This window comes from Convolutriloba macropyga, chromosome 12 (assembly GCF_964194025.1).
Source record: "Convolutriloba macropyga chromosome 12, txConMacr16.3, whole genome shotgun sequence".
In the NCBI taxonomy this organism is placed as follows: domain Eukaryota; kingdom Metazoa; phylum Xenacoelomorpha; order Acoela; family Convolutidae; genus Convolutriloba; species Convolutriloba macropyga.
The window spans coordinates 13,205,429-13,221,091 of record NC_134479.1 but is presented as its reverse complement, the minus strand read 5'-3'; the positions used below and the strand labels follow the sequence as shown (position 1 = coordinate 13,221,091).

The 15,663-nt window shown below is 35.4% G+C and overlaps 1 protein-coding gene across 1 annotated transcript in view; it reads left to right on the top strand.

Annotated features, from left to right (window-relative positions):
• Positions 1–281: 281 nt before the first annotated feature.
• Positions 282–15,663, top strand: part of LOC142350655 (uncharacterized) — a 33,172-nt gene continuing 17,790 nt past the window's right edge. Inside the window, exons 1-3 of the mRNA XM_075402565.1 lie at positions 282–550; positions 1,272–1,426; positions 5,982–6,063. Coding sequence (XP_075258680.1) covers positions 439–550; positions 1,272–1,426; positions 5,982–6,063 — 349 coding nt within the window. The 5' untranslated portion in view covers positions 282–438. The remainder of the gene's footprint in view (positions 551–1,271; positions 1,427–5,981; positions 6,064–15,663) is intronic.

Here is a 15,663-nt window from a genome sequence, read left to right as displayed (position 1 = left end):
CAACGTTCTGTTAATAGTTTCAACTAATTTTGTAGCTTTAAAGACTCTGTGCCGTCGTTCATTAAAAAAAGCCAAAAGCGCACTTTTTTTACAAAACAGCAAAAACTTCAATAATATCGAATATCGAGTTTTTTTTTTAGTTCTATGCCGTACATCTGATTAATATTTTGATTTTGATGAGAAGTTCTAAACGTTGTAAGTTTGTTAATCGTTGCTTTTGATTTATTTTAAATGTTTATAACTAGATACAGTAGTTTTGGTACATTGTTAAAGTAAAAGCTAAACTCAACTTCTGAACTTTTGAAAACTCACCTGCGTGCGAAAATCAAACTATGTGAACCCATTGATAAAGCAAAAAGTTCGCTGTAATGTTCTGATATAAAATCTGATTACAAAAACCTTCTATAAATTCTGCGTTGCATTTGATAAAGAACTAAAATGATCGTAGCTTTCAAAATTTTAATTGCGGCTTTTGCTCTGGCTAAATTGAGTTTTCAGAAAAAAGTAGTTATTGACTTCGGAACTGGATTTGTGAAGGTTGGCTATGCTGGTTAGCTTTCTTTCTTTCTTTGAGTTCAACGGCATTTTGACGAATGGGAAAAATAATAGTTTCAAAAACCTATTTATCTGAATCCGAATTCAAACCAACTTAATCGTCAACAATTGGATTTAAAAATCCGACCGAAAATTGAATAGTCAAAACTGTTCAACATGGTCTAATTGAAAATTAGATTAACAAACACAAGACTAAGAAAGAATATGAAAAAAGAGAGAAATGATGCTCTGAAATAACCTAAAGTAACAACTTCAACTAAATATTATAACATTTCCAATTTCAATGTTAACTGATAGGCTTTAGTTTTTAGGGTTGCAAAACGTATTTTGTGGCCTATTGTGGAAAACGGTCACACGTTAAGTTAACCTGAAGCTCATATCTCGAATTTAATTATTAATTACTTCAGATCCACTTTAGAAACCAAAATTTCTCAAAAGCCATCCTTTCATTTCCAAGAAACCAAAATTTCTCAAAATTTCTCATCCTTTCATCCTTTCATCCTTCCATCCAAGTGCTCATTTCAAATTTGTCTTCTTTATCCTCAATTAGTAGTGCGGAAGCTTTTTTTCCTCAATTTATTTAAAATTAGGCATCATTTCAATAATGTCTAGTTTAACTGTAGTTAAGCTTTGTGCCCGCTAAGCTGGGGGCCGAAACAAAAAAGCTATGATCCTAAAATTATCATTTTGCGGCATAATTTTATCAGTGTTTTCAGGTGATAACGTTCCGAGTATTGTGATTCCTAATGTAGTGGGCACAACGCGATCAGGCACTGAAACCTACGTCGGACAAGAGGCATTGGACAACAGATTCGTCTATTTAACTTATCCAATGAGACGCGGATACGTCACAGATCTCGAAGCTATGAAGGTAACTGATAAAACCTTGGATCTATTCTGCCCCCCCCCCCAGTGTTTTTATGCCCCCAATTAGAAATTATCCGTTGTTATATACCACGTTACTATATATAAAACTTTAGAGAACTATTCTCATTACTTCCGTAGAATTAGCTATCCAAAATCATTTTCATCAAGTTTTCGCCTTAACTGTTAAATGCGTGCATAAAATGATAAATGAGCTGTCCTGCTTCACCACAATCTGAAATTTTGGATCTTTTCCGTCTCTGCATATTATTCTGTATTGCATATTACTCTGTATTTCCGTCTGTACTGCACACCCGGACGCACGTGCCATATGTTTATAAAATGAATATTCAATGAGGTGCTAGGAAAATTGGCCGACAGGGCGTTTAGCCGACAAGGAAAAAATGGGAAATTTAGCCGACAATTTTATCATAATTGGTCATAAAAGTCTCATTGGTCCATAAATCAGTAGTTCGGTTGTGATAGATTCATATCAAGTCCCACGGGCCGCTGAGGCATGGCCATGGGCCGCTGAGGCATGGCCATGGCCCGCGAGGCATGGCCAGATGCGGTTAAATACCTTTGTTACACTAGTTGATAGACCTTCGTTACATTAGTTGATGAAAAAACTGCGGTATATTTATCCGCTTACAAAATAGTGTTTTAAATTGACCAATCACAGCTTCACAATAAGTTTTATTGCTCATTTTACTTAAATTGTCGGCTAAATTTCTCATTTTTTGGTTGTCGGCTAAACGCCCTGTCGGCCAATACGGCGGCCGCCATTCAATGAGTACGCAACGGAACGTGAACAGTAACTGGGGGTGCAACTTACGGGGGGGGGCAAAACGAAAAATAACTAACTGAAACTTTTTTTGGTGTTAACAGTCTTTTGTATGTTAAGACAATAAATATGCCGATAGCACTTCACTCAATTTTCGGAATATGAATCCGACTCAACTTACGACTCGGCCGACAAGTTTACGTTAGAGGTATAAAGTCTTTGATTGTTTGCTCTTTACTACTAACCAAAAGATTAATCAGTAAACTGAAACTAACCTTAAAATTGAAAAAGTAGAAAGGTAATGTCTTTTCCAGTGATGTTAGGTTTGAGATGAAGCATTGTGTTTCTCTCTGGTCTGCCATTGAAGCATCTCATGTCCTTAGCTTAGCTCTTGATTTTGAGGCTGAATTTTGAACTGATTATTACAAGCTGCAATTTGGATTAACCAACTCAAACAAAGAACTGTGAATTGGACAAGGTTATCAAAGCAAAATGATATAAAAAATGGATAATACAGACCTACTTTTGCAACATGAGACACAGAGAGTGAAAGGCATCCTTCATAACCTAATATTTGAGTTTTCAAGAAAAATGCAAAAAAGTGCGCATAAATTTTTTCCTAACATAAGGTGCACTACCAAAACAAACAGTAAGAGATTTGTTTCCCAAAAATACCAAAAAAGCGTCCATAAAGTCAGTTCCTTTAAGAGACCAAAGAATGAAAGGATAAATTAAACTTAATTCTCTTACAAACAACCAGAAACTCCAGAAATATGAGCTTCCCGGACCCGAGTGCCATAGTAAATCAGTACTGATTCATCATAATCCAATAGTAGAACGTAAAATCAGTACTGAATCATTGTGTCCCACGGGTAAAGTTACCTCACATTATGTTCAGACCAAACGCAGAAGCAAATTTTTTATGAGTTTTGTCTGTTTAGTATGATTTTCCGTTTTCCTACTGTTCATAGAAAAATCAGAAAAAATCGAAAATTTTTTTGAATTTTTGGGAGACACCAATTTTGAGCATTAAAATAGCATATATGACCTTGTACGACAACCAGGAAAATTGAATATGATAACTGGGATAAAATGAGCTGTTATGATTATCGATCTTACTTCATGCGAACTAAGCGTCACAATTGGGGCCGTTTAAACGTCCTTTAAAAAATTGTATGACACTTGTATGATTACCAGGATATCATACAAATCATATATGACCTCGTATGATTACCGGGGATCATATATGACCTTGTATGATTACCAGGATTTTTGTATGACCGGCATCCCGGGTCAGTATTTACCAAATGGAAGCTAACTCAGTATTTGGAAACCAACTCAGTGTTTACCATTAGTTATACTTGTACCATAGGTATTCAGGATTCTTTCAATTAACCATATGTTTAATTAATTGATTTTTGTCATTGAGTTTTTTTTACCAAGTTACGGCCGATTTTAATTTTTCATACTAATCAGTAAAAAATCAGGTTAAAAATTCATTATGTCCAGGAAGAATTCAGAAACTGAGATTCAAGATGTTCAGAAAAATCTCAGAATTTTACTCTGAAATTTATCATGAAATGTCTAATAAGTGCCCTGATCAGAGCTCTGCGCATAGAAAAAAAAACAGAATTAATTTACTATGAGTATTTATTATTCAGTACTGTTTTTTAATGACACTCAGGTCCGGGTTAAAAGAAGCAATACATCAAAAATGATAATTTATAACAAATTATTGAATATCGTAAGGAATAGGAATTTGGAGAAACAATTGATGTGCTGCTCATCTTGTTGAAAGTGTAAGAAGCACATGTGAGTAAAGGCGCCATTGGTTTGTTTGTGGGCCTCAATAGAGCTTTCGAAACTGTTGGTCATAGCATACTTATAAAAAATACAAAATGGAACGCCGAAAGGCTCACTTGCTGAAACCACTTGAGACAGTCAGCCCCATTTTTTTAAGTAAAAAGATATTTTACATGGGTTAGCAAAAGACTGTTCGGAATTCTGGCTTTGGGATGCCGCAAGGCTCTGTGCTAGGACCAAAATCCTATCAATGACGTCAAGAAAAGAGCCCGCGCTCAATTTTAAAGCCCTATGCTGATTATACTTCCATACAGCCGACAAATGAATAGTTGGCAAGCCTGTCCATGGAAGACCCCAAAAACCTTGCTGGTTATTTAAAAAAAATAAAATCGATGTGGACAAAAATTTTCTTTGTCAAATCAACTTGCCAGATTTCTGTTCAGGAAAGACTCAGAATGATTTTAAGCGTAAGCCAGCTCATTTTAGTTTACAAATTGCATGTTCAACATGTTACGCGATATAGAATATCTATATCCGAATCGACAAACAAGACGTCTCTTCAGTTAAAAGAATAAAAAGTCAAACAACTTCCGTGAACATTTTTTTTGAAAACATACTTGCCAGCCAACACTATTAGAACGCGAAAAACAGAATACTTCTAGCAAACGAACGTCAAGTTTGTGCAACAATGAAATTAAGTTAAGAACAATCCGATAAGTGCAGAAAATTAAAAATTTTCTATAATTCCATAGTTTAAATGGAGATTGACATGGTAGCAGAAAAGGTCAACTACCAACAAGCTAACTTTAGCCAACTAAATTACCAGTAATAATCCCATGCGAAAAGGAATCCGTGCAATGAAATTTTTCATTTTCAGATAGACTCAATCCTTTTATGCTAAAAATCTATTTAACAAATCAAATATGATCAAAACACTTGACCAATAACTCGGCTTATCTTTTTTTACGCTTGACATTCGCTATTAGTTCCACCCAAATCTTAAACGTTGGACTTCTAATAGACTCGTTGAAATGTGCATGCTGAATTTTTGCTCGACCATCTAGGCTGAAGTGCACGACCCAACCCGGGTCTGATCAGAACGGTCTGATCACATATGGGGTACCAGACCATCCAGGCCGAAAGTGGCTCTGAGCAGAGTGACTTGTGCGCGCAGAGGGGGCATCAGACCTGCAGGGGTTGTGCACTAGTGGCTGCAAACTGATGTTGCAGACTTCCTTTGGTCGCAAACTGGGAATACATAGACTAAAAAATCTGAAAAAGCGGTGACATCTATTGTAAGGTTTTCTTTTCAGAAAAAACAGACGGTACTGTTTCCACGCCTTCTGAGTTGAATAAAGTGTTTTTCCCACAACAAAGAAACATTTAACAACTTATTCCAAATTTTAGCCTCTGAAGTATGTCTGTATTTTCAAAACATCAGTCTATCAGCACTTTAATAATAACACTTTTTTTTTGGGGGGGGGGGGGAGGAGGAGGAGGAGGAGGAGAGACTGTCTCAGTAGTCATTCCAGACTCTGGAAAGGGACCCGATCAGAGTATACAGGCTCCGTAAAAGGTAATACTCAGACTTGGTAGACCATACCACCAATCTATCCGGTCTCCATTCAATAATGCTTTGGTCAGAATGTGCAGAAGGTAGATGGTCCTCTGATCAAACGAAGCAAACCGAACGTAACGCTCTGATCAGAGCATGTGAAGAATAGATTGATTACAGTCCAGACTTTAGGGTAGCTTCCTATCTCTGTCAGTGGGTTGCGCTCTGTATGCGCCACCAAGTTGGTCTGATCTGTGCAGACTTGGCTCGTTCGTCTCAAACCCGTCACTTAGATTTTATATTTCTATATATATATATATATATATATATATATATATATATATATATATATATATATATAATAAAAGCTTACTTTTATTACTCAAAACCGTATAAACAAAATTTTGTCATGTGTTTTAGACTGTTTTGATGCATGTCTTTGACAAAGAATTGGAAATCGATCCATCCCAAGGCCACGTCACGATGACCTACTCACCTCTCTGTAAGTTTGCTTTCGTTTATTTGGCAACAAGCACTTTTCATTCTCGCTTTTTGTTTAATATCAACCGCATAATCCTGTCATCAGTTGTAAAAATTAGCCTAATGGTCTATATTAGGATATTAAAGAAAAAACTTAAACCACCCAAAAACCGATAAACAATTAAAATAATAAAACTCTTGGGATCTATTCTGTTTTGGCCCCTTCAGTGTTTTTTATGACCCCCAGCTACAAATTAGATGTTGTTATATAGCACGTAACTATGTAAGCAAACAGCACGTGCGCCTGGGGGTCATAAAAGATTTATGCTCACTAGGCTGGGTGTGGGTTGAAACAGAATAGATCCAAAGCTTGTTACTCGTGATCGAGACCATCACAGTCGGAACTTTCTGTGCGAACGCACATTACCGAGTCTCCTTGTTTGTTTAGGTTTCACAAGTCAACTTAGAACAATGAGTGTCTCCTCACACTGATGAAACCTAAACAAAAAAGGAGGCTCGGTAATGTGCGTTCGCACAGAAAGTTCCGGCTGTCATGGTCTCGAGCACGAGTAACAAGAGTTTCATTATTTTGATAATTGAATTCAAAATGGCCTAAATGGACAAATTTTTACAGGTACTTATAGTCACTATCAGTATGAAAATTTACAAAACCGTCTAGACATAGATAAACTGATATTGGTTAATTTACATCTTTAGTATGAAAAAGTTCTTCACCTTGCCGTATATGGCAAGTACTACTGCAGTTGTTTTGCACTTAACACCTTGTTCTCCCAACATGAGAACGTGTTATTGGCATCTATAGGGAGGATCAACGAAATGGTTTAAGGTCGTCACTGATGGTGGGAAGGTCGAATTAACCGCTCAATTTCATGGTTTAGGTTCACTGTAGTTTGAACAAATTTGAGGCAGCGAGTCAATTTCGTAGCCAATATTCAAAAAATTTACTTCAACATAAAGATAGAGTCTTTCCCAGTATTTTCCTTCTGGCCTAATAGAAACTGTTCTCCCCAGGCTAAGCCTGTTTCCTTGGCATTCCTTACATTTACTAACATATCGAAGAACATCATGATTGATGCCGGGCCACCTTGCTATCATTTGGACTGCTATTGCAGTCGCATTTTTGCCTCTGAGCACTCTGCTTCTGAGAACTGATTCCAGTTTCCGATTCTTTTAATTTTGATGACATCTTGGAAGAGTCGATTCAATCCCACTTCAGCTCTGATATGTGACTGCGTCACGAAGTCGGATTCAACAAATGGATATTGTCGATAGCAAAGCAGGCCAGATTATTCCCGTTGTCGTCATCAAAATCTAGTCGGCTGAAAGCATTGGCGTTAGGGAACTGCATTCCGACTGTGTATTTCAATTCGAGTTTGAACTTCATCAGCGCTAAAATTCCTCTCAGGAATTTCGCTGTTAAATCACCCTTATGATGTTTTAGGAATTTCCTCGTCTTTTGCAAAGAGAATTTGAGAGGTTTGTGGTCTATTTGTAGAGAGAAAATCCTTCCGAACAGGAGTTTCTTCAATCCTGTGACCACAAAGACGATTGAAAGTGCCTCTCGCTCAGTATTGGAGTAATTTTATTCGGCTTGTGATCAATTCTTTGAGACATAGATCACAGGATGTCCTTCCTGTGAGAAGACCCGCCTATTGCTTTCTCAGAGGCGTCTGTTGTCAGGGTTGCTGATTTCGTCAAGCTATAAAGCCGAACAAATGGGTTTGTACATAACTCTTTTTTTATGTTTTTGAAAGAGTTTTGTTCTTCTTTTTCCCATCTGAAACCGTCTTTCCGACTTTCGTTCAAAGGTAACATTTTTGTAGCAAAATCTGGTATCATTCGTTCATAAAATTTTGCTAGGCCAACAAAGGACTCTAGTTGTTTCATATTTGCTCTTATATTGGTTTTGCAATTTTACTTTTCTCAACATGTTTAGAATCGTGTGCTTTTCCTTCCTTTGAAACTGAGTAACCGCGAAGAACTATTGTTTGAGATTGGTTTAGAGTTGAGTTTTAATATATTGGTGATTATCTTCTCACGTAGTCGACTTTTGACCGCAAGCATCCGTTTCTCGTTTTGCTTCTTTGTTGTTCCAAATACCAGTGCATCACCTTGACAGATGTCCATACCCATGATTCCTTTGAAAGTTGACTTGATGCAGTTCTGGAGAATGGTTGAAGAATTCGTCAAGTCCCGAGGAAGACTGCACACCTGAAATAATCCTCGCGATGTGTTGGTTGTACATATCTTTTTTGCATGTTCGTCAAAATCAATTTGATTATATGCATATGCGTCTTATGAGTCAGTAGGCCTCACGGAGATCTTAGAAAGGGGTCTCCATGTCTGGGATTGGATAATCCTCGTCCATAATTTTGCCTTTTAATGTTAACTTTCAGTTCCACGCATAGTTTTAGAACTCCATTTTTCTTCCGCTGACAATATTCTGGGGATGCATTTATGACGCCACCAGGTTACACTGGCTCCAAGATGCCCTGTCGCACCATCCTCTCAAGTCTCTCTTTGACCCTGTCTTGTAGCTGTAGAGGTATCTGTCTAGCCTTGCAAAACATCTGCTGTGATCGCGGTATGAGTTTCACATGCTCTTTGTATCTTTTGCCTGCAGGTAGTTTTTTATCGCACACTGTGTTGATGCCTTTCTGGGTTAGTTTATTGCCCCCAAGTAGTACAAATTTATTGTCAGATTGCACAACTGCAGGTTGTCGTCGCCTATACTTATTTCCGTTCAATTCAACATTACATGTTAGTGATCCCAGAAGCGTCCGTTGAGGACCATCATACGTCTCAGGACGTTTGATTTTTCCGTCTAATTGAGACTTCCCAAGCTCAGTCCACATGAATGATGATAACACAAGGCTACCAGCACCAGTATCAACTTTCATTTTTACTTTAGGGTATTTTACTGTAATGTACTCCATGTCTCTGAAATGTTTAACACGTTTTCCCGTGCATAGTATATTCGCAACTAAATTCAAGCAGATATTTGACCAGACAGCTCACCCTCTTCCTCAAAGAAGTTGTTGTGCTGGTCGGACTTACCACAACGAGAGTTGATTTCACTTTTGCATATTTTCGCAAATTGCTCCACCGTTTCACAGGTGTTACATTTCTTGCTCAAATCTTGTCTCTGCTTGCTTTTGCGTGGATTACCTCCTCATCTATTACACAAGCCATCATTGCCTTGACTATCATTGAAAATTTCACTTTGTTTTCTGAAGGTCTTTTTGAATTTGTATCCCAGTTATTCCTTCACTATAACCGGTTTAATTCCGATTGAAGAACTCACAAAGCCATTGCTTGATTTCTGCACGTAGGGTGTCTGTCATTTCAGAAAACAGTTATCGTTGGTTTAGTTTTGATCCAATCAAAAAGTTTTAATTTTGCCTCAGGGTCTCTCAAACTTGAGATAAACTTTGTTTTCACCAGCTCCCCCTCGGAAACACCAAGATCGTGTGCATGTTATAAGACAGAAAGTTTGACCTGTTTATAATCAGAATAAGCTGAATATTGACAGAAATATTATAAAAAAAATGACAATTTCAAAGATCACTGAAAATTCCTTAAAACAAACATATTTAATGACATAAGGGATATCAGGTAACAACTGAATGCAAATGCATGATACAAGTTCACTTACAACTCCTGAAGAAGCTTTTTGGATCTTTGACGGGTTAGACTTAATAATCAGACTGCAAAAAAAATTAAAGGCAAAACGCAAGACTTCAGTTAAAGTTTAATAGAACTCTTCATCAAAGCCATTAGATTCCCTAAAATCAAACTATATCTCCATTCGGTCACATACTTACGTAAATGGGAGCTGTCATTAACGGATTCAAACAAAATTATTGTCAGTAATTACTATTAAAGCGAAAAAAACCAAATTATTTTATAAGAAAAGACAGCACCAAAATAAAAATTAAAAAACTTCTAATTGTAGAAAAAAATGAAAATATCAAACCCATCCTTGATTTTGCCGCACCCAACAAACCACCAAGGTTTTTCAAATGTTTGCAAATAAGACTAAACGAAAAAATTCAAATATTAAGAAAACAATGATGCGTTTTGTATAAATATCGAGTTAAATTTGCAAAAACTTGAAAACTTTTTATTCCAGAAGACATTTGTGAGGCGCCAAGTTTCCACAAGCTCTGTTTTGGAGTTTGATGAGGTTTTTAAAGCAATATCTGGGTCTTCATTTTAGGCAAACTTAGTCTGGACTACAACAAAGTGGGCCAAAAGAGCTTATTATGTTCAGTTTTTGATGGAAAAGGTATGAAATTTGAAAATTTTATGAAAGTATTTAAACAAATAACTTCCATTGAAACAATTTGGCTATGCTCTTTTATCTGTAACGAAAACAAAAACACTCGACCGTTTTTTAAACTTGTTTTAATTTATTATATCAAAAATGTGCAAAGTTATAGCAAAAATTACTAAAAATATGAAAGAAAACTGTCGAATAGTCACAAAACTTTTAACCTCGATAACTTCCTGTAAAAAAACGAAAATGAAAAATCTTTAATTTTTTATTTAAGGATGTACCTGCGTTTTAATGATACCACGTTGAATGAATCGATCGGCCAAAATTGTCTGAACAAAAAATCCATTTGATTATATAGTTCCTCCCTCCCAACTAAAGTGGGGATTGGAACAAAAAGTTGGTTTCACCAAAAAATTAGTTTTTCGGTGATGAGAGTTTTTATAGGTGAGGTGTCCGGGTACCCTGTCCTACAGTAATAAGGCGACCCGTCTGTTAGAGGGTTTACTGCAGAAGAAATTGAAAGCTACTTGGTTCCCGGATTCTCAAAAGAGGTCTTTGGCCAGATTTTAAAATTTTTCTATCGTAGACACTAGAAAACTTAAATTTTCAAAAATTTCCAAAACGTTTGATACAAATTTTTTGAATTTTTGGAGTCCTAAGACGGTCTTGCCTAAATATTTCGCTAGAAAAGATTACTCAAAAATTATTTCTTTTTGCTCAGTTTTTTTTCACTTAAGTAGTATGGGGAAGTGCAAGAGATCTATTACTGAAAGACAAAATTTTACCAGCAGAGTTTTTCATTAAAAAAGTTTGTCTTCTTAAATTTTTTGACCTCCTCTCACAATATAAACAGAGTAGTCGAGAAACCAAAAACTCCTCTTTCAGGATTCTTGAAAAGTACGAATTGACCAAAAACTGCAGAACTGTCCAGTTTTTTCCAAAGAATAAGTGCCAATCCAAATGGAGTGACAGGTCACTGATCAGAAATTTTTCTAGGAAATGGAATAATTTGCCAATTAGATTCCGAAAAGAGAGAACTAAAAACAAATTTAAGGAAAAACTAAGCAGCGAAATGGTCAAACTGCATGAACGTGTTCCAATAGATAGACAAGTAAGAGGCTTTAGGAAATTTTTGTACTGAAGTATAGAGACCAAACTATTCATATATTTACGAGGCGATTTTGAAAATTTAAATATTTAACCAAACGTTCTTGTTGTGGTTATAACTTTAAATTTACATTTTTAAAGATTAAAAAAACATAAAAAAAATAAAAAGTGAAATATTTCAACCTTTTAAAGAACAATTACAGGAAATAGTTGGGACCAAAACTGTGATGAAAATAATTTTTCTGTATATTAGCGAACTCAAAAGCAATTATCTGTTGTCTTGATATTTTCTATGAAAAAGTCTCTCATAAGAAGAAAAACTGCCAACTCATTCATTTCGCCGTTTGAGAATCGGCATGATAACCATTGTTACGGTAAATTTGAAAATCATTTGTGCAATTTATGATTAATTAAAGTTCGACTATCCTGAATATAGTTAACGTTTTCAATTTTTGCAGCATGTCTTTTTTGGATCCAGGGATAAAGTTAGAAACTACACACAAATTGACACAATATTGCTATAGACAACTCTTCGCTAGCAACATACCTTAAGTCGTATAAAACGCTACAATTACAAGCAATACTTCACAACGAGTCACAGTTTATTGCAGAATACAGTCAGAAAACTTCTGGTTATTCTTATATCCTGCCTTGTCTAGTCACAAACGCTTATTTTGGTCACTTGACTGGTCCAATATTTTGCCTGTTCGTGAAAACATTCAAATGGATTTTATTTTTTTCAAGGAAACGTTGAAGTGCAAAGATGTTGTCGTAAAGTTTGAAAGATTTCAAGATTTCGTCATTACGAAACTAAATTAAATTGAAACTAAAGAATTGTCATGTTGTTCAAATAACGTTTCTGACGCAATCTTATTCATTCTACCAATTTTATACAACTCCTTGTCGGCTAGTGGGAGAAAGTCTTATCATTGGGTAAGCAATCTCTTACATGTTTTGTCCTGGAACAGTGCCAACTGTGAAAGTATTCAGTTACCTAACTAATGACTATTCGCTCACGATATCGACTATCCGCTCACGATATCATAAACAGAAGAAAAAAAATTATAATCACGTGGACAGACTATTCTACGGAAACAGCAGATTCCTTGCAACATAACTGAGATCGAAATACTGGAGAAATGTCTTTCACCACTTGAAAATTTTCAAATATACGACGTCTTTACAAGAGAAAGTGAAAAGACTTAAAATACCCCTATACCTATGCACAAGTCGCAATCACCAGTTCCAGTGACCCTGATCGACGAAAGCCTCATTGATGAAATCAAGCCGCTAATCCACGAAGACACCGAATGACTTACAAAACAAAGAACGGGACTCTAAAATACTACAAACGACATTTTTGATTATCAGAGTGACTGACAAAACATTGAGCTAACAAGCTAACATGAATATGGGAGTTCTAATTTATTTTTGTGAAAGCTTATCTTCAAAATAAAGAAGATCAGATAGATAATAGACTCTTTTTTGTGAACAACAGTTTTCAATCAAAAGAATAACGGTTTTTAATCAAGAAAACCAAGAGAAGCGTTCATGGGAACTATGTAGCTCTAGAATAACACAATCGGAAGCTGTAAATTTTTTCTCAAACTATTATAATACTATCTCTAATTTTTTTTCTGTGATCAAACTTGTGTTTTTTCATCCTGACTGTGGGGAATCATTGTTTTGGTTTTCATTGCTTTCAAGCACACTTGGCTACGCGCTTCCAATTCCAAAGCTTTGAACAAAAAACGTTTTTCAAGATATAGAATTTTTATGGCCGTTTGTGGTCCTCTGTGCTACGGCGAAGTAGCAAAATTGCAAAATTGATTGAAAAACACTTTTTACCTCAAATTTACCCATTTATTGCAAACGCATTTTTGGCTCCGGATTTGGCTTCATTTAGGGCCTCAAAAACAATTTGATTTTTTTCGACAATTCTTGATAAGAATTTGTCAATTATAAAGAATTTTCGGAGCTTGCAAATGCCGGAATTCCTTTAAAATTTATTGTAAATTATTTTAAGCACAACTTATATCTACTGAGTAAAGAGTCGCGAACAGCTGATCTGAAAACAAACTACATCTTTTTGTTCAAATCACATATCACATGGAGACATACATCAGATCACCTAGAACAGTTCAACATCACAAAGTTTTTAAAAAAGTTTTGATTTCGAAACAAAATATCCCTTTGAACAGTTGCTCACTGACCTGGACCCAAAAATTTCAGACTCATTGCGTTACCGTTCTAAAGTTGTGAAACTAGGTCCAAACGTTTCTTTCTTAACATTCCCCCAAAACGATAAATTAACAATATAGAAAAATGAGAGAGAATGAGCTATGTAAGCTAAAACAAATGCTGGAACTGTTTCAGAGCAGTTTCAGAAATTTCCTAAAAGAAGCACATAGTTTTATAAACATAAATTTCAAAACAGAGGAATCATTTCAACAATTATTATCAAAAGAAGCAAGTCTGAAGAAAGAGCAGTAAACTTCAGCCTGAAAAACAGAACTGTAATTAAAGGATTTTTTGCAACATTTCAGAAAAAACTTAAGATTTCTGTGTGAAATTTACTTAAATGTCAAATAAAGCATGCAGATCCCCCAAGAAATGCCCATTCGAAAAAAACCCAAACAACAAAGAAATTTTTGATAATCCGACGTATCAGCAAAAAGCAACTCAGTTACTATTCATTCAAAGAACTAATCCAAATTTTGAACAAAAAATGAAAAATTAAAACTTGACGCAGACACTTAACCGATAGATGGATCAGAAGAACAAAGAGTAGTGGAGAGGTAAGTGATCCAGACGATGTGAAAATTCAATTTTTCATTAATGATGACACCGAAATACAGCCAATAATTGAAAAACAGAACGCTTGACTTAATAATGTAGAAAAGGAATTAATAGAGAAAAACCAAACAAAAAGAGCTGCAACTTACAACCACTTGTAAAATATATATTTGCCATAATATTCCAAAATCTCGCGTAATTTTGATATATCAGTCAATTTACTTTATAATTCTCACGCAAAAATATTCTGCAGGAGTTTCATACTGAAGAAGAACACAAAACATTCTTCTCCTTGTATTAATTGATCTACAAAGTTAATAACGCAATACAATAAGTAACTGCAATTTAATTACAAATCTTTTCTATACCTTTTTTATCGCTCCGAAATAGTTACACGTAAAATATCATACAAAAATAAGGTGGATGAACTGTGAAAGTATATCAGACCCTTTTAATTATTCAGATGAGAAGTGGACTAAAATTTAACGGAAGATGTACAACGATATGAAAGTGGTAAAATTTATCACAAGTTAAACTCTGTTCTTTTTCACTGATATTTTCTGCCTTTGCTTTCTCTGATAACAAATTACTTTTATAACCGATAAGAAAACCGGGTAAGTGGAATATCAATGCCATTAGGGTGAACGTTGGAGTTCAAGAAGGTATATTAAACAATCTGTCTTAGTTTTCAGTGCAAAATTCAATTAGCAGATGAAATCAATATATCAAAAACAGAATGGAGGTAAGTTAGAAAAAACAGCAATCTGTTAAATCCAGGACACTCCCATAGTTTGCGGAAGTAAAAGCAACCCTCTCTGGCGTTTCAGAAGACTCTGTCAGTTGTCATTAGGTTAGTACATTCGGTTGTTTAAAAAATTGCTCCATAGAAGCACAATCGGTGCTTTTTTGATGAAAAACGGATAAAATTTTGAAAAAATTTTAGCAAAAAAAGGCAGCTAAAAGCGGATGAAACATTTCAACAACACTCTATTCGGTCTTTAAATTTGAAATCAATAACTCTATAGCAATTTTTTAAATAAATTTTTACGAAAAATAGACGCAAAAGATTGGACAACAGTGCGACAATTGTGAACGAAGGCAAATGAGATCATTCAGACTTATGGAAGAAAATAAGTCAAATTTAAGATCGACAAAAATGACTCGTTGAAAATAAGCGACGTTCAGAAAAATCTTTTCTTATATTCTGCGCTGGATGGGCTTACTAAAGATACTACTCACATCTTTCTACAATGAATATATCGATCACCAAAAACTGACAGACCAAAAAGGTTTTTGAGTAAAAAATTCCTCTCCCACCAAGTTGGGTCGGAACAAACAATTCGACCTATGCTTACAATAGGAATTTACTATACCTTTTTTATCGCTCTGAAACAGTAATGATTACACGTAAAATATCAT